Here is a 23,565-nt window from a genome sequence, read left to right as displayed (position 1 = left end):
ACGTGGCGCCTTCCCCTGAGGATCCGAGAAGAACCAATTCTGGGAGGGGTGCTCGGGGTCATGAACAGTGATCTCCGAGTACCCGTAGTTCCCAGAGAACCCGAGAAGAACCAGTTCCGGGAGGGATGCTCGGGGCCATGAACAGTGGTCTTCGAGTACCCGTAGCTCTCCGAGGACCCGAAAAGAGCCAGTTCCGGGAGAGGTGCTCGGGGCCATAAACAGTGGTCCCCGAGTACCCATAGTTCCCCGAGGACCTGAGAAGAACCAGTTTCGGGAGGGGTGCTCGGGGCCATGAACAGTGGTCCCCGAGTACCCGTAGTTGCCCGAGGACCCGAGAAGAGGCAGTTCCGGGAGGGGGCGCTCGGGGCTATGAACAGTAGTCCTCGATCACCTAGAGTTCCCCGAGGACCTAAGAAGCCCCTTGCCGGTGGACCCCATAAGGGCTCAGCGGTGAGGTGTCAATTGGTGATAAGCCCGATGCTGCATTTAAGAGGGAGCATGGTCTGTCACTTCCAACCACTCCCCCCACGCCTGTCGTACTGAGTACGTCAGGCCCTGCCACCGCCTGGTAGGAAGGCGTGGGGACATTTAATGCGACGAGTCCCATCACACGTCACCCTGCAGGGCCCATAAAAGAAACAGCTTGGAGATGTCGTCGCTGGGCTCGAGGCATATCGCCTGCCCCGTTGCTGTGTCAGACCCGCTCTGACCGAGAGGGCGTGCGGAGCAGTTCGGCGGCTGCCGGGTGGGCCCCCCTGTACCTGCTAAAGTTGAGCGTAATGGGTGACAAGACCGGCCGGAGACACATTTTTCAATCCCCTGTAACGTCAAACTGCAGCCCCATGATGGTTGCTTTTCATTTATGGCGTATGGGAACTCGTGCCCCCGTTTCTAGGCACGTCAAGCCTCCCCCGACAGGATAAAAGGGGGTGCTCTCCGGAGAAAGACAAGCTAGAGGCAGACGGCAACAGGTCTTAGAAGTCTGAGAAGCTGAGCAAAGGTTCACCAAGCTCGAAGCAAGACCGAAGCTCTAGACTTAGACAAAAAATCTTATAACACAAGAGATCCAGAGAAAGGTATTCCCAGAGCATTAATAGCATACACACAGGAGTAAGGTATTACGCTCCGTGCAGCCCAAACCTATCTAAAATCCCTTGAGCATTTACTCTCACTAGCCGACGATCATCCATCCCGCCTAGATCTCACGTATTCGCATTAAATCCACGTACGAGGTAGATCCAAAATCAGCCCCCCGGCCGAATCTCCAAAGGGGGTTCCTCAGGATCCCCGCTTGCGGTGTTCACCCACCGACAGCACTGCGCACATCCCCTAGTTACAACCCGAAACACTGTGAGTTACAACTTATTAGGTAGACTAATTACAACTTCACGTCCAAAAATGTATAATTGCAACACGAGAAGCTAACACTATGAGTTATAACTTGTTATTCACACTGCGCACATGCCTCAGTTACAACCCGAAACACTATCAGTTACAATTTGTTAGGTAGACCAGTTACAACTTTACGTCCAGAAATGTATAATTGCAACACGAGAAGCTAACACTGGTGAGTTACAACACACTGCGCACATCCCCCAGTTACAACTCGAAATACTGCGAGTTACAACTTGTTAGGTAAACCAGTTACAATTTTACATCCATAAATGCATAATTGCAACACAAGAAGATAACACTGTAAGTTAGAACTTGTTATTCGCACTGCGCACATCCCCCAATTACAACCCGAAACACTGTGAGTTACAATTTGTAGGGTGTGTACAGATATGAACTATAGTGAGTATACCTGCAGAATATACATATAGTGTATATATATATATATGCATGTATACAGAGAGATAAAGTCTTTTCATAGATAAATCAAACAAACCAACCATCAGTTAGTTGAGTGCCCCTCTTGTCCCGTTAGTTGCGGCACAACATCACCTATCGTCTGAATATATGAAACTAATCAAAACACATATATGCTAGAGAGAAGCTTAATTTCCCTAATCAACACTAGCTAGGCCAAATTTAAATGCATGTACGTATAAAAGTAATTACGCTATTTGGCGATGTATAATTCTCACTGGATCGAGATACAATTAACATGTTCCCCCATGCTGAGAGTAGCCAGCCCCCACAGAAGGGAATAACAGAAATAGCTAGCTAGCATTGTTTTCTTGGGCTCACTAATTGGTCAACAAGAGAAAGAAAAAGAAAAAGGCTATTCTTCACATGATGTATATGAAGCTTCTTCGATCGATCGGGGCCGGGTATAAATTAAACATGCATGCATGTGGTAGCTTGCATGTACGTTAATTTGTAAAGCATATCTATCTATATGCATGTATATATAGGCTTTCTATCTATTTATATATGTATATATGTAGTGGAATGCTATTCTGTATCTATGCGCAATTTGCATGCAGCATGCGCATAGGCACAGAGCACACCTGACCGAGCAACGAACCAAATTTCTAACGCGCACAGCTAGCCTCACTGACCCAGCTCACTCCCATCCACCCACCTGCAGGCCCACTGGATGACCAGACACATCCCCACCCATGAGCAACGATTTTGCAACTAGTTACTACTACGTGCATAGAGGAATTACAACATGGTGAACATTGCACTTACAACTATTAGTGCAGCATGCGCACAGGCATAGAGCACGCCCGACCGAGCGGCAACCCCTATGTGATTGCATGTTGTAACTGCATAGAGGAGTTACAATATGCAATATAAAGTGATTGCAACTATTAGTAGCAACTACAAACATAAAGCATCGGTAATGTTATAACTGTACTGTTCAACATATTTGTAACTAGATTATCTACGATGTTGTAACTGTAGTGTTCACTATGTTATAACTAAAGTGTCTATCATGATGCAATATTAGTTGCATGATGCAATTGATTTGTTTTTTTTCATGTTGCAACTGTATTGCTTGACTATGTAGTTTTGATATGCATGTTGTAATTGCAGTGTTTAGACATGTTGTAATTGCTCTTAGTTGCATGCTGCTATTGATTTGATTTGATTTTTTTATGTTGCAACTGTATTACTTGACCATATCGCTACTGTACTATTAGATATGTTGTAACTGCAATGTTTAGTATGTTGTAACTAGATTATCTACTATGTTATAGCTGTAGTGTTACAACATATTATGCAGTGTTAGTAGCATGATGCAATTGATTTTACTTTATTTTTTCATGTTGCAACTGTATTGCTTGATCATGTTGTAAATACAATCATGTTGTAATTGCAATGTTAGTTGCATGATGCAATTGATTTGATATGCACATTATAACTGCAGTGTTAGACATGTTGTAATTGCTCTTAGTTGCATGATGTAATTTATTTGATTTTATTTTTTTCATGTTGCAACTGTACTGCTTGACCATGTTGCAATTGCACTGTTAGACATGTTGTAACTGTAGTGTTCACTATGTTGTAAATAGAGTATCTATCTTTCCCGATCAAACAATACAGTTGACACTCAACAATGCAGTTTACTATGTTGTAACTGTAGTGTTCTATATGTTGTAACTGGAGTATCTACAATGCTGTAACTATGTTACGTAACTTCGTTACGAGCCTAAAATTTCATTAAAATATAGTCTTCATAGATCTCATTTTGTTAAGCACATTTTTTCCAACAATATACTTCAAACGGATCAGAAATCGGATTTGTGGTTCTAGAGATATTGCATTTTTAAGATTCGGATATGCTGGTGGATAGAAATATTTGGTGACGTGACGCAAGCTGGTCCAGTTATTGTCGCTGGTAGGCTGGTTCGGCCGGCCAGTGCGCAACGCGAGGCTATTTTGCGGATAGGCGTAAAATAGCCTTGCTATATATATATATATATATATATATATATATATATATATATATATATATATATATATATATATAGGACACCTATTCTATACTCCTAGGAGTATGTACTTCCACATGCAATATACCACCTAAACAAACACTTTATACTCTTTTATCATTTTTAGTATACTCTAATACTAATTCTAAGATACTCCAATATGAGTTGTATGAAAAAAAATTCAATGTTAGCCTTTCATTTTTGCTATATACTCTTTTTTATACATAAAAGAAGTATATACGCAAATTATGATAAAAATCATGGAATTTCATAAAAAATTTCGTGGGATTTGTATTGTAGTATCTTATAATTACTAATGAAGTATATTTAAAGTGATAAAGAAGTATAACACACATGTAAAAGTGGTATATGAGAGGTGGGAGTACATATACCCAGGAGTACATACTAGTTTTCCTATATATATATATATACTCCTGGGTATATGTACTCCCACCTCTCATATACCACTTTTACACGTGTGTTATACTTCTTTATCACTTTAAATATACTTCATTAGTAATTATAAGATACTACAATACAAATCCCACGAAATTTTTTATGAAATTCCATGATTTTTATCATAATTTGCGTATATACTTCTTTTATGTATAAAAAAGAGTATATAGCAAAAATGAAAGGCTAACATTGAATTTTTTTTCATACAACTCATATTGGAGTATCTTAGAATTAGTATTAGAGTATACTAAAAATGATAAAAGAGTATAAAGTGTTTGTTTAGGTGGTATATTGCATGTGGGAGTACATACTCCTAAGAGTATAGAATAGGTGTCCTATATATATATATATATATATATATATATATATATATATATATATATATATATGAAGCATATTTGGTACTCCTGGGAGTATGTACTCTCACATACGTATCTCATAATATATGAAGTATCTCATGTGATAAATGGTATGTACATAGAGCATGTGAGAATATAAGATCATCTAAGTGGTATGTATACTTTTTTAGGTGGTTTGTACATATTTTTTTTGAGTATATTACATTTTATGTACAAATATGAAGGTATTATCAAAATCTATTAAAATTGATGGACTTCTTTTCAATTTTTTCATGTATTTCACATTGGAGTATCTTAGAATGAGTATATAAGTATACTCATAGTGATAAAAGAGTATATCCAATTCATTTATGTGGTATATCATAGTAAGGAGTATGTACTCCCAGGAGTATAGACTAGTTTTCCTATATATATATATATATATATATATATATATATATATATGTGTGTGTGTGTGTGTGTGTGTGTGTGTGTGTATGTGTGTATGTATGTATATGTATATGTATATATATGTATATATGTGTATATATATATTGATTGTGTGATTCCCATCTTAATTACTACTCCCTCCGTCTAGGATTCTTAGGCGTGTTTTTTCCTCTGATTTTTATCTTGGAATCTAAGATAGTTTGCTTTCCCATGTATGTTTTGCTGATTTTGGTCAGGAGTACCGGTCATTAACTACGTTTGTTGGCCAATGCTGGTTGTTTCGTACTTGATGCAAAGAAGTCATAACGGTTGCATGCATGCGTATATAGTGAACACACCAGCTGCTCTCCATGAAAGCACCATGAAAATGAACAGAGAAAACAATAAGAACTCCATGAGCATGAAAGATCATCGAGGAGGATGAAGAAGATGGAGAACCCATTGGTGAAACATAAAGTACATGAAAAATATAAGCAGCTCTATTGAACCCAAAAAAGAGGGACTAGTAGTACCTTACCAGAGTGTTCATCAAGGCCATCAGTTTCATTAGGCCCGTTGAAATTGAGTTAGAAAAAAGACAATCTGATTACTGAAACGCAAAAAAAAAAAAAGAACAAGACAAATGTGCAGAGGTTGTACTCCTAGCTTACCTCGGTGGCCATCATGGAATGGTTCATTCATGTCAGGCAATGGTGACTCCACTGCTTACACTAATGTACTACCAGAAATATCCAGTATTTATATCCATGCATGCACAAGCTTGGCGTTAATCTAATTTTCATTTAAAACTGCATTAGGCGGCCTCTAATTTTTCGTTCAAACTCTCATTAACGTCAGTACTAATCGATTATGCAAAGTGGAAATTTTCATTTGGCGGGGCATAGTATAGCTTGGGTTGATGGTTCAGTTGGAAAAGCTTGAGACGTATGGTCTACTCTGCATTAAATATGCATGCACTAGTCATTGAGCGTCTGTATTTTAGCTAAAGATTGTGAAAAGTAATTTGTAGATTTTATATTATAAAAAATTAGATTATAAGAAGTTAGATTGTATAATCTGCGTAAGTTGGTGGAACCCGAATTATTAAATTATTACAATCTGGAAACTGAATTGTTACAAGTTAAATTATGACGAGTATTTATTTATTTCAGCTAGCAGATTATGAATCATAATCTATGGTCTCTAGCTGAAACAAATAGAGCTGAGCTGCTGCAGTGGCCACCAAAGAATGTATTAATGGGTACCCAAGGAATAGACTAGGGACAAATGAGTCATTTTAAGTAGATCCTTGGTATATATAGCTGCTGTAGAGAAACACGCCTAAGATTCCTGGACTGATGGAGTATTAATTAAATAAATCATGGATGCATGAAGAGAGCAGTGCATGCAACGTAATGATGATGAGGTGGTTGCGCGCGGTAGGAGGGCGAAATCGAGGATGCATCAATCCTTATATAATCGTCTGATTAGTTAGTTGCTAAGTCTTTGTTCAGTGGGCCAGGGTGGCAGCATTGATTAACTCACTACAAGACTAACAACTTTTCTTCACAATTTCTTTGCAAGTGGCCAATAGTTTATATACTAGTATATTTGGTTAAGTATCTATCGTAACTGTGGATAATGAGTTTGTAGTGAATTATGTTGTTGGTAATTTGTTAAAACGGTAAGGAAAGATGCATGCAGGTAAGCTAGCGAGACAAATTAATATATCTTTTTTGGAACAGAGACAAACTAATATATAAGTATATCGATGGAAGATATATATAGCTTTTTGCTCTGGTCTTCTGCAACCCATCCATCATTGTATTGCTATTAATATCTCTGTTCTTTTCTACTCGTCGTTTACAGCTCCAGGTATAGATCACTAATTCATGCATGGGTACGATGGATGGCTACGGAACGACCACCGCATCTATATGCATGCAGAGAACGCATAAATAGAGATACAATCGACCCCTCCCTTTCGTCATCTCTCTCTCTACCCATACTAGGTAACACACATACACACAGGAGAGGAGAGAGAGATCATCTGATCAGGAGAGGAGAGGAGATGGAGTCGGCGACGGGAACGACGAGGTTGTTGGCAGCGTTGCTATGCTGCGTGCTGCTGGCGACGGCTCCGCTGCCGGCGCAGGGCAACTGCCGCGACGAGTGCGTCGCCGCAGGCTGCAACGGCAGCTGGGGCTTCATCTGCCAACTCTCCTGCACCAGCGCATGCATGGGACAAATCGGTACGTACGTTGTTGGGGCTTCCTAATCGATTCGATCACCATGCATGCATGCATGATTAATTTCTTCTCGCCGGTCCTTCACGTACTTGCTCATGATCTGTATTGGTTGATTCTGAGCAGGAATTTCAACCCTGAGTGTGGCATCACCAGAAAATAACTCAGCGGCAGCACAAGAGGGAGGAGCAGTGTCTGTACTCCGGGGGCTCAAACCTGCTGACGATGGACCCAAAAACTAACCAATCCACCTCCCTCCACCAACACCACAGGCATTCAACTGCTGCTGCAATATATATTCGGGATCGGCATCGATGTACTCGCTCCAATTCGTGTGACCGGCTAATTGATATATGAAAAAAAAATTGAAATTATATATTACATCTACCTCCTTTTGATCGTCAACATTTGTTCTCCACTAGTATACAACAAGAATTATATTGATGTCACAAATGTCCTAACTACAATACATAGCCTATCAAAGGCTCCATCAGCTTCACCAAAGCATGCATCCAGCAAAATCGTGAACAAAACATTCTGCCTTAATTTACAACATAAATCGCATCGCTTACACGCAAAGTCAGCCCAAACAATCTTTTAGGTCGATCATCAAAAGTATATCTGCCTTCTATAACAAAGGAAACAGCCCCAAACAATCTTGTGAACCCCTAAGGTCGATCATCAAAAGTATATCTGCCTTCTATAACAAAGGAAAGAGCCAAGGTACACCTCTGGCTGAGTTGAGGCTACTCAAGTTAGAATTATCACCTTGGGGACGTCCAGCCGCACTGTATCATCACGAGTTACTCTTATATATTGATTTCGTCATGGAAGCCATGATCGATTTCCAAATGAAACCATTCCCACCTTTCTATTTCCAGAGCTTTACGTATCTGTCATGACTACCAGACGCAATCATTCCGGTGAATGGGGAGTGTGCCAAAGCAGCTACCAGGCCTTCATGTGCCTGGATGGGGTTGCTCTGATTATCTGATAGGCTCCATAGCTCCAGAGTCTGCACATAAACAATTGTTTCCGATGAATAACTGAGTCCCAAAAACAAAGGCAGGTAAAATATAATGTCCCGCCCCCAGATAGAGTATAAACCAGTAACCACAATTAGTGAATCTTTTTCCATTCAATAGTTCACAGATTTACTGGACAAAGAAGAATATGATCAACAAAGATGGAACTTTATATGACATTTATATGTGCACTGGTATATATAAGTAAGAAAAGTATAAATAATTCTACATGAACCTGTATATACTGATTGTGCCCCAACCCTCACACCTCAGTCCCTCCCAAAACAAGGAAAACGGAAGAAGTGATTGTTGTCATTTATGCAAATTTTAATGTTGAATTTTTGCATTTGGGCCAACCAAATGAGCCCACCTCCTTTTGGCTCATGCAGTTTTCGGCCGAGGCCCTTGTGCGGCTCTCTCCTTGAACTGGTGCTGCCCTAGGGTTGCTCGTGGGGCTCATTGGGACCGGTCCTGGTCCCAGGTGGCTATAGAGAGCGGCGGCACTTGGCTGGGCAACGGAGCCCCGGGTCCTTCGCGTCGTGCGCACGTCCTGGGGTTGGCTGGCCTCCGGCTTGTCCCCTGGATGAGGCTTGAGCAGTGGGGATGGATTTGAGTGGCGCAAGAGATAGGGATGGAAAACCGATTTTGGTTGACGTGCCCAACCGAGGCGCGCGGGCTGCTGATGAACTCCTCAAAACCTGGGAGTCTCTTTCTTTTGGGTTGGAAGAAAAATAGAGTGACATCTCTCCTTGCTTTGGTTGACCATCTTCTTGTCGGGTAATTGTATTCTGAGTTCATCGGCTTGCTCGGCTTGGAGAATCGCTAGAGGGAGTTGGTGGTGGTGGAGCCGGTGCTGTGTCGCCTAGGCCCGCCTGCACGTGGCGACGCAGTGCAGTTGGTTTTGTATCTCCGATCTCCTTCACGCCGCCGGCAACGGTGGGTGCTAGGTTTTTCAGGGACAGCGGCTTTTGAGCCGTGCTTAGCCTCTCTTTGTCACGCCTTTGAGCAGTTTTCTCTGTGAGTTTTTTCTCTCCCTTTGCTTTGGACAGTACGGTTACATTCTTTTTCATGCTCTGTGATGATATATTGTATTGAGATTGGACATAATAACTAAGTGCAATAGTAAATGCCTGAGTTTGTAGCCCCTAGAGGTATGTGATGTGCTGTTCGGTCTGTTAATATGTTCAGATGTTGTAATGACAGTATGGTAATGCCGAAGAAACTCTGTTGACATATTCTCCAGTGTCCTCTGTTTTAGTGCTGTTGTGACTCAGAGGAAGCTAGTCTTTGTTTCTGAATATCATTACTGATTTAATCTTCTTGCTACTGTCAGTACTTGGATTTGATTCGATTATTCAGATTTGTGCACTCTGTTGTCATAACAGTGCTGTCAGAAGGGACTTTGCTAGTTCTGTCCAGGTTATTTACTAGTTGGAACTTAGTTTATTGCCTAATATGTGATGTGTACAATTGAACAATTAGGGGGCAGAACATACACAGTTCTGGGGCCAATTGTTGTTTATCTGAGAGCAATGTTTTTCTTCCTTAGAACCTGATGTCGAGTTTCTAAAGTACACATGTTGCTAGTCTCAGTTCTTTATGTTGTGCAGTACATTTACTTCAAGATCATGTGTAATGAAACCTTTATGTATTGCTCTTGCATTTATACTTATGGAATGATATTCATGCTCATATTATCGCAATTATTACAACAATCCAGAAAACCTAGTGGTGCTTCAGTAATGGTTAGTTCTGGCTCTTCTGCTCTACCACTGTCGTCCTCGAACACAATTAAGCCTGAGAATTTTGATGGAACCGGCTTTAAGCGCTGGCAGGCCCGGACGAGGCTGTGGTTGATGGAGCTCGGATTATTCTGGGTCCTCACCGAAGAGCCGCCCGCCCCTCAGGGGAAGCCGTGCTAGACGATGTCGAAAGAACGTGCCTCGACGCGTTAAGGGTCCGTTGGGAGACAGCTAATGCCTCAGCCCTAGCACGCCTATTGGCCGTCCTATCGAACAGGCTCTTCGATGTCTAAGTGGGGTTTGGGAAGCACGGAAGGTGTGGACGAAGCTGAATGACAAGTATGCTGAAAACGACAACGGCAACGAGTCCTTCATGGTGGCAAGCAACCTGAACTTTCGAATGGGAGATGACAGATCAGTCATGGAACAAATTCATGAGTTGCAGTTAATCGTGCGAGACTTAGACCAGTACGACTGTGTCCTCCCTGAGAATTTTCAAGTTAATGCCATTCTAGCCAAGTTGCCTACTTCTTGGCGTGACTTTGTCACTGCACGTCGGCACTTAAAACAACGATTGACTCTTAATGAGCTCATTGCTGCTATTAATGTCGAGGAGAAGTCTAAGGCAGGCTATGGTGGGGTGAAGGCGCCCGCTCAACCTAACCTTGTTGAGCACAAGAACCATCCTGGGAAGAATGTGAAGAAAGAAAAGCCCAAGCCTGATTTTTCTGGACCGAAGGCTAATGCTATGAAGAAGAAGAAGCCTGAGATTGTCTGCTACGTTTGCGGCAGGTTAGATCACAAAGCCAACAGATGTTGTGATCGTAAGGGCAAGGGGTCAATGCCTGAGCAGCAGAAGGCAGCCAAAGCCTAAGTGCATGTGGTAGTTGCAACAGCCGATGATACCGGCAAAGGTGACTCCACGAGTGGAGGGCAGATGATGGATCCGTACTGATGGGGAACAGGGTCTCGGCAGCTGTGCGCGAAGTAGGACAAGTGAGCCTGAAGCTGATTTCCGGCAAGACTCTTGTCCTAAAGGACGTGCTGTTTGTCCCTGCCATGACTCGTACTCTACTCAGCGGATCGATGCTGTGTCGGCAAGGAATAAAATTAGTCTTCAAGTCAAATAAAGTAGTGTTGACCAAGTGTGGGTCGTTTGTAGGAAAAGACTATGATTGCGGAGGCATGTTCACATTTCGATTCTTGATAGCTCTACAAACATTTTCTACTCTTCATATTTTAATAAGAACATTGATATATGGCATTCTCGCTTGTATCATGTTAATAATGAAGCAATTGTGTGTTTGAGCAAGATGGATCTTATTCCTTCGTATAATTATGACAAGAGCCATAAGTGTGAGGTGTGTGTGCAAGCAAAGCAGCCTCGCAAACTGTTTCACTCGGTCGAGGGGAGAAGCACTTCGCCACTTGAGCTGATCTATTCTGATCTGTGTGAGATTAATGAAATTTTAACTAAGGGTGGCAAAAGATACTTCTTTACTCTTATAGATGATGCTACTAGATTCTGCTATATCTATTTGCTTAGAACAAAGGATGAAGCATTAGAATACTTCAAGATCTATAAGGCCGAGGTGGAAAACCAGCTGGGAAACACAATAAAGAGACTGAGGTCTGACAAAGGTGGGGAATATATTCGCAGGGATTTCTTTTGAGTTCTGTGAAGAAAGTGGCATAATCCATGAGTTTACACCACCATACTCACCACAGGCCAACGGAGTAGCCGAGAGAAAGAACTGAACAATTTGTGACTTGGTTAACGCCTTGTTACAAAGTTCTGATATGGCTAACTCATGTTAGGGTGAGGCTGTTCTCACAGTTAACTATGCCCTGAACAAGGTCGCTCCTCGAAATCACGAGGCAACCCCCTTTGAAGGATGGAAGGGGAGAAAACCGAATCTGTCCTTTCTTCGCACCTAGGACTGTTTAGCAAAAGTACATGTTCCACTGCCGAAGAAAAGAAAATTAGGACCAAAGACTGTCAATTGTGTCTTTCTATGGTATGCACACCAGAGTACCGCCTATAGATTTCTAGTGGTCCGTTATGAGGTCTCAGACATTTCCGTCAACTCGATAATAGTCTCGGGATGCTATATTCTTTGAGCACATCTTTCCTATGCGAGAAAAGGAAGTAGTACCCATGATCTTTTAATTGATAACCTTGCTCCTCAGAGTGTCATTGACACGATTCCTGAATTGGAACTTAAGAGAAGCAAGAGGCAAAGAACTAAAAAATCATTGGGAAATGATTGTCGCCTATGTCGTGGATGATGAACCACGAAACCTTTCAGAGGCATTCGCTTCTCAAGAAGCGGAGTACTAGAATGAAGCAATCCGTAGTGAGATGGATTCGATCATCACTAACGGAACCTGGGAGCTAGCAAACCTCCCAGTTGGCTGCAAGCCAGTCGGCTGCAAATGGATCTTCAAGAGAAAGCACAAACCTGATGGTATTATAGAAAAGTACAAGGCCAAACTAATGGCTAAGGGTTTTACGCAAAAGGAAGGAGAAGACTATTTTGATACGTATTCCCCTGTTGCCAGATTAACTACTATCCGTGTGCTTTTAGCACTGGTAGCTTCGCATAATCTCCTTGTGTATTAGATGGATGTCAAGACCGCTTTCCTTAATGGAGAGCTGGATGAGGAGATTTATATGCAGTGGCCAGATGGATTCGTGGTAACAAGATAGGAACGTAAAGTATGCAGACTAATCAAATCAATGTATGGTCTCAAACAGGCCCCTAAACAATGGCATGAAAAGTTCGATACTACACTGTGTTAATGAAGCCGATAAGTGCGTGTATCACTATGGTGGGGGACGCGGTGTCATTCTATTTTTATTCGTGGATGACATATTGCTGTTTGGGACAAACCTGGAAATGATTAACCAGACTAAGTCTTTCCTATCTCAAAACTTCGATATGAAGGACCTGGGAGAAGCTACTGTAATTTTAAACATCAAGCTCCTAAAGGGCGAGAATGGGATAACTCTAAGTCAATCTCATTATGTGGACAAGATGCTTACATGTTTTGGTATGATAGACTGTAAGTCTGTAGTCACGCCCTATGATCCAAATGTTAAGCTGAAGAAGAATGTAGGCCATAGAAAAGACCAGTTAAAGTATTCGCAGGTGATAGGTTACTTGGTCAGTGCAACTAGACCTGACATCTCATATGCAATATGCAGGTTGAGTCGTTATACGTCTAACCCAGGAGATGATCATTGGATAACACTGGAGAGAATTCTTAGTACCTGAAGGGGACAAAGAACCTAGAAATTCATTATTCTGGCCATTCTACAGTCATAGAGGGATTCAGTGATTCTAACTAGATCAATGACTTGGATGATATGAATGCTACGAGTGATTATGTTTTCACCCTAGCAAATGGAGCGGTGTCTTGGAGGTCATCTAAATAGACCATCCTTATTCGCTTCACGATGGAGACTGAGCTAGTGGCGCTAGACTCAGCAGCCATAGAGCCAGAATGGATTAGAGAACTCCTTTCTGACTTGCCGATTTTGAATAAATCAATTCCGGGTGTTCTCATCTACTGCGATAACCAAACCGTTCTGGTTAAGGTGAAGAGTAAGAAGGACAATATGAAGTCTTCGAAGCATATAAAACGGCGACTGAAGTCGCTAAGTCATGCAGTAGAGACGGGTATAATTGTTGTGGATTATATTCAGTCTGAAAGGAACCTTGCAGATCCTTTCATAAAAGGAATGGCTAGAACAATCATTCAGTCAACATCAAAAGGAATGGGGTTACTACCCACTGATAAGGTTCACATCAGCAGTAACCTATCCTAGAAGATCGGAGATCCCGTGAACTAGGCTCGAGGAAAACAAGTTGTGTGGACATAAGAGCAGATCAATCCCATTCGCTGTTTTGCTCTTCTGTAGGAAAAGGTGAGCTGTTAGCTCTTAATGAACTCAATGTTGTATGGCAATAGATGTCGTCCTACATGACATCTAGAAGAATTCACCTATGTGAGTGCAATTGTGTGGTCGCAATCTTAGAGAAGCCGGGTACTTCTCTAGGTAGCACTCATGAATCAAGATACATGGACATAACCATAACGTCCAACACGAGGGTTGAGAGCAAAACAGACTCGTACAGGGTACTATATGAATGAAGGTCCGCACACCAAGGTGGAGGATCAAGGTTTTGTCCTCTACCTGTGTGAGCTGGAGCTTGTGTAGCTCGATAATATGTTCAAACCCGAAAGGTACATGTTGCTTAAAACCTGATATAAAACCAGTACTTCCAACATCAAAATTTTGGTGGGGATTGTTGTCATTTATGCAAATTTTAATGTTAAATTTTTGCAACTCCTTTTGGCTCATGCTGTTTTCGGCCCAGGCCCTTGTGCGGCTCTCTCCTTAAGCTGGTGCCGCCCTAGGGTTGCTCTTGGGGCTCATTGGGACCGGTCGTGGTCCCAAGTAGCTGTAGAGAGCGGCGACACTTGGCTGGGCAACAGAGCCCCGGATCCTCCACGTCGTGCGCACGTCCTGGGGCTGGCTGGCCTTGGCTTGTCCCCTGGATGAGGCTTGAGCGGTGGGGATGGATTTGAGCGGCGCAAGAGATCGGGATGGAAAACCGATTTCGGTTGAGGTGCCCAACCAAGGCGCGCGGGCTGCTGGTGAGCTCCTCTGTATATGGGGTCTCTTTCTTCTCGGTTGGAAGAAAAATAGTGTGACATCTCTCCTTGCTTTGGTTGGCCATCTTCTAGTCTGGTGATTGTATGCTGAGGTCATCGGCTTGGAGAATCGCCCGAGGGAGTTGGTGGTGGTGGAGCTGATGTTGTGTCGCCTAGGCCCGCCCGCACGTGCCGATGCAGTGCGGTTGGCTTTGTATCTCCGATCTCCTTCACGCCGCCGGCAACAGTGGGTGCTAGGTTTTTCTGGGACAGCGGCTTTTGAGCCGTGTTTAGCCTCTCTTCATCACGCCTTTGAGCAATTTTCTCTGAGTTTTTCCTCTCCCTTTGCTTTGGGCAGTACAGTTACATTCTTTTCCATGCTCTATGATGATATATTGTACTGAGATTGGGCATAATAACTAAGTGCAATAGTAAATGCCTGAGTTTGTAGCCCCTAGAGGTATGTGATGTGCTGTTCGGTCTGTTCATATGTTGTAATGACAGTACGGTAATGCCGGAGAAACTCTGTTGACATATTCTCCAGTGGGCTACTTCATGATTTGTCCTCTGTTTTAGTTCTGTTGTGACTCAGAGGAAGCTAGTCTTTATTTCTGAATATTATTACTGATTTAATCTTCTTGCTACAGTCAGTACTTGGATTTGACTCGGTTATTCAAATTTGTGCACTCTGCTGTCATAACAGTACTGTCAGAAGGGACTTTGCTAGTTCTGTCCAGGTTATTTACTAGTTAAAACTTAGTTTATTGCCCAATCTGTGATGCGTACAATTGAACAATTGAGGGGCAGAACATACACAGTTCTAGGGCCAATTGTTGTTTATCTGAGAGCCCCCTTAGAACCTGCTGTCGAGTTTCTGAAGTACACATGTTGCTAGTCTCAGTTCTTTATGTTGTGCAGTACATTTACTTCAAGATCATGTGTAATGAAACCTTTATGTATTGCTCTTGCATTTATACTTATGGAATGATATTCATGCTCATATTATCGCAATTATTACAACAGAGATGAGTAGCATGTCTTGCCCCTGGTCTAAAAGAGGGGAGTTGCAGATCCAAGCTATAATTTTGAAATGGCCACTTTGTGCATCTATATTTCAATTTCCAGTTCATTTCCAAGGTCTTCCGTATCTATTTCATAGAAACTCGACTTTTATGGGGAAAATTTTGAATTCAAAATTGGCAAGATTTTCCCAGAACACGATCTGAATCCCTGTGCTAGAGCCCCCTTGACCATGGTACAATTTTATCTCATCGAGCATGGTAGCATTGGCAAATCGCCTAAATGTGATCAGACATTGAACAGCATTTACCTGATAACCACCAACAATCAAGACTTTTGGGTATCTTGGGTGGAATATGCATGACTGGTATTGGTTTCCATGAGATCTTAACTCATGAATGCACGCGCCTGATGCTACTGACCAGACTTTCACAGTGTCCTGACTTACAGATGCCAGATATTCACCACTTTCATCCCAGCAGACGCAGTTTACCTCACTATTATGACCCTAAATCAAACAAATAAAACGGCAGTTAACTACATTACATTGCCAATTCTGCGTACAGTTAAGAATCTCATGCATAATTTATTACCTTAGGTGGAGAATGTAGATTGGCTTGCTTTTCAACATCAAAAATGTTCACCATGCTTCCAGCTGCCACAGCAAGGAACTTCCCACTTCGAGGTTGAAACCTGACTCTTCCGGTACCACCCTGCTTCGCCTATGATGATGTAAAGGAGTACATATAATTGAACTAATGATAGAATGAACAGTTCATGAAGTTGAGAGGCTGAGGCACAAAGGACCAACCCTAAACACATGAGAAGCTGTACTTTGACCAACTTTCCAGAAGCGGATTTCTCCATTGTCGTCACAAGAGCATAGAACCTCTGTCAATCTAGGGTGAAAATCTACTGAAGTCACATGAGAGCTATGCCCATGAAAAGTTTGTAAAGCACCACTTTCCTGGAAAAGGAGGAATAGCCATTGACTTAGGATATTAGCCAACTATTATTCGGGCAATCTGATGTTGAGCCACTAATGTTGTGAAGTTGAACATAAATCAATAAGCATTAAACAAGGAATCACAAGGTGTTTGTTAGTGGTACACAATTCAGCACAAAATTCCAATGGTGTAATGTGAACCAGCAGTTATCTGTAAGTAATTAAGCCAATCAAGTGTGTGATGTTTGGTTTCCTCGATTTGCTATACAACTGGAAACTATCAGCACACCATCCAAATGAATGCACTGAATGAATCATATGTACTAGTTCAATGTGTACTTGTGCTGCTGCATTCAACATTAAAGTGTGTAGAAATAAAGCACAGTGTCCTTTACTCCTTTTAATCCATATATGCGGTAGTACACATAATCTGGTGAAACAGACAGGGAAATGGTACAACACTGTGAACTTAAATACTCAACAGTGCAGGCCACTATTTTCATACCACTTGGTTCTTCAACCTAAACAACTGAGGAAACTACAGACAGAGCAATTCAAATTAAAATCTACCGAATCTACCCTAATAGAACTCTTGTATCCTGCTTTGGATATGAAGATAATTTTAGAAAGAGACTGCTTATGGAGATGGAGTGAGATGGATTTGAAGAAATGAGGTGACTCCCAGTTGTCAAATGGAGCTGCCAGTATTCAGACTTGTCACAAAGAGATGAAAACACTATGTTGTAGTGTGGGTAGGTCCAGTTTGACGTATTTATCTGTTATCTTGGTTTCCAACAAGCATGCAACTAATGACTAAAGAAAATAGTCATAACTTACCTAGCTGGTACATGGCAGTAAGAATTGCTACAAAAAAGGGATAAACAAATAAAAGAGAGAAGTAGAGAAAATTACGTCAGCAGCATTCCAAAGTCGAACAGTTCCATCAGAAGATGATGTAGCCAATTGAGTTGAATTTGTTTTGAATCTTATGTCCGTGATAAAGTTTGTATGGTCTTCTATTTTGGTATCCATCTTAAAATTGTCCATATTCCACAGGAAGACCTACAAAATCATAGAAACTTTCCGCTTAAAAAAAAAACATCATAGGAACTTTAACTTCTACACATAAAAGGCTGAGTAAAATACTTTTGCAAGTTCCAAACTTCCCCGAGTAAGACAGAGAGAAAAGACAGCCTTCTGAATAGTAAGGTAGAAAAAAATGCTTGTTGACTAAGGTGTACAACAAATATGGCATCCAAAAAATTTTGTCGCGAATAGAGTTTGTGGTGATAACCATGATGAAACCAAATGTTAAGTTGCAATGTATCTTATTCATTTAAAAAAGGGGCATTCACATTTTTGTCATCAGTTTGTTTCAGTATTGCACATTTGCCATTAAAAAAGAGCAAACTGTAGATTTGCCACTAGAACGGGTCGTGACCCATCAATCCAACCATCCAAATAATAGATTCGTGAAACGGCGTTCACATGATACAAATACCCCTCTCTTTCTCCCTCCTCAATAGCCCACGGACCTGCCGCCAGCACCAATGATCGATGTGGCCGTGTACTGGATGACGAGACACCATCAACAGCGAGAGCAACAGGCGTGCCCACAAATCGATCCAAGCAGCAAAGAGACCTGCAGCAAATCGATGGAAAGGAAGAAATATTTGGATTTGGGCTTCCGAAGCATTCAAACAACAAATCGCAACAAATCCTCCAAGCAAGCTGCGGTTTAGTAAGTCCAGATGGATCTGCACGGGCTCAGCTCCCGGCCTAGCTCCTGGCCTCAGATAGCCCGGCCGCCTACAGGTCCTCCTGCCGCCGCTAGCGGCTCGCTTCCTGGCCTCCCGCGGCACCTCTAGCCCTTCCCTTTCACGCTCAAAACGCCGCCAGTGTATGGGAGAGGAGATGGAGAGCATCGTCGGAGGTGAGAAGGAGAGTTGCAGGAGGGGAGCCGAGGGAGGGTCAGACAGGCAACTGTGGCCGGGAGACGAGTGGTCCTGCCCCAAATCCACCCACGTGCCATCGGCCCCTGCGGCTCCCGTGGCCAAGCTGGCCACCCCGCTACTGAGTTCGCTCTCTTCGCCAAGCTCGTCCACAGGCCAATCTCGTCGCCGGCCTCGCCCAACCTCTTAGAGTTGGGGAGATACGAACTGGGATGAGGAATAGAGGATAAGGATGAAGAGAATGGGCGATTTTGCCATTTCCTTGTTCTATTCTATGCTGTTTTTTTATTTTCATTTGTTTTTGTGAAGAAAAATAGCAGGACATAACAGCTGAGACATTGTAGTGGCACATGGAATGGATTTGTGCACCTTTTAGTGACAAATTTGCAGATGGACTTTTTATAATGGCGAATGTGCAGTTGGGGATCTTTATGAGTGGAAAATATGCAATTTCCCCTTTAAAAAATGATGGGTTCATAAGACAAAGACAGCATTAATCTTTTAAACCATCTGGTACAAGCCAACAACTTGCAGCAATAGAAATTATTTGATATATTCCTAAGTTTAAAACATTTTACCTTTTTCTCGTGACCAGCACTAGCCAGTAACTTCCCATCTGTAGAGAAGTGACAGCAAACAACCTTGTTGTTGCTTGTACGGTTATTACCAACCTCATTCAAAGAGAGACCTACACAAGAATGAACAGCTTCTAACCATTTTCTTCAGAGCACAACAAAATTCGGGAGGTTAGACTATTTACTCTTAAAAGAGTCTGAATTGTGCTCCGAAGACCCTTTCTTCAATGCAGCGAACATGTCTCTTCCATCTCCATCATCATTTGACAAAAATGAATCAACATTTTCATCGAAATCGACAAAACTATCCAAATTATCCTGTCAGTAAAAGAATTGGCTTGAGCACAAACCGACTCCCAAAAATTGAAAACATCAATACAAGAGCAGAGCAACGAATTATACCATCTGGTTTGAGGATGATGCAAGGCCACTGGTTCCATCTGCGCCGCAAATCATTGAACTCCTCAGTACAATGTTAACGTTGCTAGCTGCTGGTACTCCACCACCAGCAGTTTGAGTGGATGGAGTTGATGGTGGAGAAGGCCCAACAGTATTTCCTGTGCCAGTACTATTAGCTGCTCCAGAAGAAGTTGGCTTCCGCTTTCTAGTATTCTGGATGTCAAGAAATATGGAAAATTCCATAACTATCTGCCAGGAGCGACAAAACTTAAGATTCTTCTTTGCCATATCAAGCTAATTATTCCATGCTACCTGTTGCAATTGCTGGTGCTGCTGTTGCAATTCCATAAGCCGGTGGCCTGAGGACTGCTGCATCTGGGGCCCTTTCAACTAAATATTGCAGACAATGCGTGATAGTCAATGACAGCAAGCATAAAATACCGGTGAAAGGACATATAAGGTAAATGCGAGCCTTATCAATACCATTTCCATAACGAGAAACAGGAGAAAGAAGGTGACCCAGTAAAATATGGAAAGTTTAATTGAAAAGGGCAAACATCTTAGGTAAAAAAAAAAGGAACAAAAGAATAAGTTTATTTGCATTGACAGACATTATGTTTCGGCACATGCTTTACAAGGTTTATCGAAACTTGTTACAACTGACCTTCATCAGAAAATCTGGATCATCTGATCGAACATTCGGCGAACCAGATGGTGCTGGAGAACCCATTCTAGCAAGGTCATTCTGCGTTTGTGCTTGAGCAATCAACTGTTGATGTGGCGATAAAAGTTGGAATTGGTTTGAAGATGGCATGAGCTGTTTCTGCACACCTAAATTTGACCGGAGTTGGTCAATACCTGGGACCTTTAGCAAACAACAGAAAAGATGTAAGCATCCAAAGCAGAAGAGTCTGCAAACATGGAAAGGAATATGAACTCACAGTTAGAGGCCAGCCTTTCAGTGGTACACTCCCAACACCTTGGTTTAGTCCTGAGTGGAGGGAAATGAATTGTAAGAAAATTATTATTAAGCCGGTTAATAGTATTAGCTGGAAACAGTGATCTTTTACAAACAAAATAAATGGCTACAACATAGTATTAAAAGTGCACACTGGAAAACACATCCACCCCTGAGGGCACTAATGCTCTGGCCCATAACTTTACTGGCGGGCCTTTTGTTATGAAAGCCTGGTGGGCCCATTTTCACCAGTACAGATCACTGTTTTATTCAGTGAGAAATACAGAGAGCAGAAGAAATCTATAATGTCAAGAAATTAGTAATATACTAACCAGCCGCAACTAGTCCAGGTTTTGACTGCATCATCCCTGATCCATATAACGAAGAAGGGTCCGTAGGCATTGTTCTTTGTGACATAGCAACTTCACCTTTGATGTCCTTTAAGATTGATCGTTTAACAGAATATAAGAAGTGCAGAAGCAGTAAAAGGCTACAATAATAAATAAGGTTGTAAAGAGAAATGAGTTACAAGAAGAAGATATAGTATCTTACAAGTTGCTGGTTTCTTGATGACTGAATCTGGTGCATAGGTGGCATATTGACAGAGGTAGCACCATGAACCAGTAGCCTATAAGGACAATAAGTAATTATAAGGATAGAAATATCAGAGTTGTCCGGATGGCTTTGGTACCAAAAAACGATTACCCTGTTTGGTTGGTTGCGGACTTGAGAAGAGCAATCCTATTAGCGTCTAGGAGCTGTTGGGATGCCTCGGAGTCGACAGGGTTGGGGTTCCTCATTCGATCCTCCATCATCTTGGAAGCGAGGACCGCGGAGACATCAGAAGAGTTGAGGGCATTCATGGCGGCATTAAGGGACGGATCTCTTCTGTGGAGATGGGCGTGCTGCTGTTGCAGTAGGTGGAGCTTCATCTGTTGTTCCCTCGACTTAATCTGGAATAAGTAGGACAAAGTTAAGTTATTTGTGATGCATGGATGGGTGAAAAGGGAGGGGTTGTTATTTCTGATACTACTACATCAGGGGAAGGAGGAGGAGGAGGCGTGGTGCCGCTGCCGATGCCGGTGCCTGCTTGTAGTTGTGGAAGAGGAGCTTGTGGAGTCGTGGTGGATGATTTGGTGGAATGGAAGATATCCCAGAAGATTGACCACCACTCGAAGAGAAATCCCCCCGGAGCATCGATGGCGACGGGATCGGTGGCGACCTCGCCCTCGGTGATGAAGGCCTTGGCGGTGGCCTGCAGGTTGCGCTTCACAAGGTAGTCGTAGATGTACACATCCAGCCTGCGAATCGAATCGAATCGAATCGAATCGAATTGCAGCAGCACAAGACAAGGATCCCATCGAATCCAATCAGGTACAAGGATCATAGCAAAGCAGTAAGTAGAGTGCATCGAGATCGAGAGAGGGAAGGACGCACATCTTATCGGCCTCCCAGTTGGTCCGCGCCGCCATCCTCCCTCCTTTATCCAAATCCACGGCAGCTCTACTCACCCCGACGAAAAGATATCGAAGAGGAAACCTCCCCTCCAATCCAATCCCCTTGGCCTTGGGTCGTCTTGTCTTGTCTTGCTAGTGTTGAACAGCGAACTAAACACATGATAAAGGAAGGAAGGCAACCTGAGCTGAGCTGACCTAACAAGGAAGGAAGGAAGGAAGGAAGGTTACAAGGTTTATGAGCAGAGGAGGAACAGCCCAAACAAAAACAAATACTACTGACTGAGTAGGAGTAGTATATTAAAAGCAAGGGACTGTTCCTCTGCTGCTGTATCTATCAATCAATCAATCAATCGAATTGTAATTTCTTTTTCTTTTTCTTTTTCCCACCGCAATAGCTACAAAATCTGGAAAACCATTCAAATCAACCGCAGCAGCTTTAACATGCGAAAATCCATTACCGAGATGTGATCATGCGATGTGGTCATCCCACCGGAAAACCAAAAGGAAACTTCACCAAATGCCATGCAGAAGCTCGCCAACTGTCACACAAGTACAGCCTAGGCCTCACAATTACAGCTTTATCGCTCAACTCAAAATCGGTACCACATGCCTTTTTCTCGGACCAAACAGCACAGGCTCGTATTCTTTTTCCATGACCACCGTGTATTCAAATTCAAAACAGGAGCCGACATTTATGTTTGGCGTGTAATTAGGTAACATCTCGTTAGCACGGGTCCGTTCAGGATATTCGTCGTTTTTTCAGCGACGTGTGGCTTATTTACAAGCAAGCTTGGATCGACATCTATAGGAATCGCTACTCGGACGATTTAGGAGTAAGTCGATAAAGAACTACCATCCAAACTAGTCCGGTGATTCGGTGATCATCAAAGATCTCACCGAATAATTTTTACCAAAGAACATTTTTTGGCTAAAAACCTTCTTTTTCTCACCGGACGGTGATACCTCGAAATCTCTATCGGACTATTTCTTTTAGAGAGCAAGTTTTCGCCACAAATTGACCTTCTACACACCGAATAGTCCGGTGATACTTCGAAATCTTCACCAGACTATTTCTTCCAGAGAGCAAGTTTTCGACGCAAATTAACTTTCTACACACCGGATAGTCTGGCGTTTTCACTGGATCATTCGTCAGATTATTTTATACAGAGAGCATGATTTGCTGTACCAAATTCTCATCCCATTCTCTGAATAATCCGGTGTTCAATGAGCCCCTCACCGGACTATTTTTTCCAAAAAGTATGTCTTCTGGCCAAAATCGAACTATAAGCACCGGATAGTCCGGCGATGACACGGCATTGATCACTGGACTATCCACTGTATAAAAAATCTGGCCGTGCCATTTTTTGCTATCAACACATGCCCTCCTATTTTTTGGTAAAGCTTGCGCACCAAAAAATATTTTTACACAGGAAAATCACGAATATCTCATCTTCTATTCCAAGTTAAGACTTAGAG

General features: G+C 42.3%; 2 protein-coding genes across 3 annotated transcripts; one reads left to right on the top strand and one right to left on the bottom strand.

The window, feature by feature from the left end:
• Window positions 1–7,115: 7,115 nt before the first annotated feature.
• On the top strand, window positions 7,116–7,740 carry LOC133913853 (uncharacterized). Its single transcript, XM_062357136.1, has 2 exons — window positions 7,116–7,359; window positions 7,480–7,740. Exons 1-2 carry the CDS (start codon window positions 7,179–7,181, stop codon window positions 7,593–7,595), a joined length of 297 nt encoding a protein of 98 aa, XP_062213120.1. The 5' UTR covers window positions 7,116–7,178; the 3' UTR covers window positions 7,596–7,740.
• Window positions 7,741–7,772: 32 nt separating this feature from the next.
• Window positions 7,773–22,353, bottom strand: LOC133913852 (transcriptional corepressor LEUNIG_HOMOLOG-like). Of its 2 annotated transcripts, none has more exons than XM_062357134.1 (16): window positions 22,070–22,353; window positions 21,666–21,933; window positions 21,338–21,585; window positions 21,185–21,260; window positions 20,965–21,070; window positions 20,616–20,665; window positions 20,339–20,539; window positions 19,987–20,064; window positions 19,678–19,887; window positions 19,461–19,593; window positions 19,279–19,388; window positions 17,661–17,810; window positions 16,614–16,769; window positions 16,396–16,524; window positions 16,113–16,310; window positions 7,773–8,368 (listed from the first exon to the last, which is right to left on the bottom strand). In XM_062357134.1, the coding sequence occupies exons 1-16, from the start codon at window positions 22,102–22,104 to the stop codon at window positions 8,225–8,227; spliced, it is 2,292 nt and encodes a 763-aa protein (XP_062213118.1). In that variant the 5' UTR covers window positions 22,105–22,353; the 3' UTR covers window positions 7,773–8,224. The 2 variants fall into 2 exon arrangements, with proteins under 2 accessions (XP_062213118.1, XP_062213119.1); XM_062357135.1 differs by having other exon boundaries at window positions 21,669–21,933.
• Window positions 22,354–23,565: the final 1,212 nt, after the last annotated feature.

The sequence above is a fragment of the Phragmites australis genome, chromosome 3 (genome assembly GCF_958298935.1).
Source record: "Phragmites australis chromosome 3, lpPhrAust1.1, whole genome shotgun sequence".
In the NCBI taxonomy this organism is placed as follows: Eukaryota; Viridiplantae; Streptophyta; class Magnoliopsida; order Poales; family Poaceae; genus Phragmites; species Phragmites australis.
Note: the sequence above shows the minus strand (reverse complement) of the source record. Positions and strands in the feature narration are given on the sequence as shown.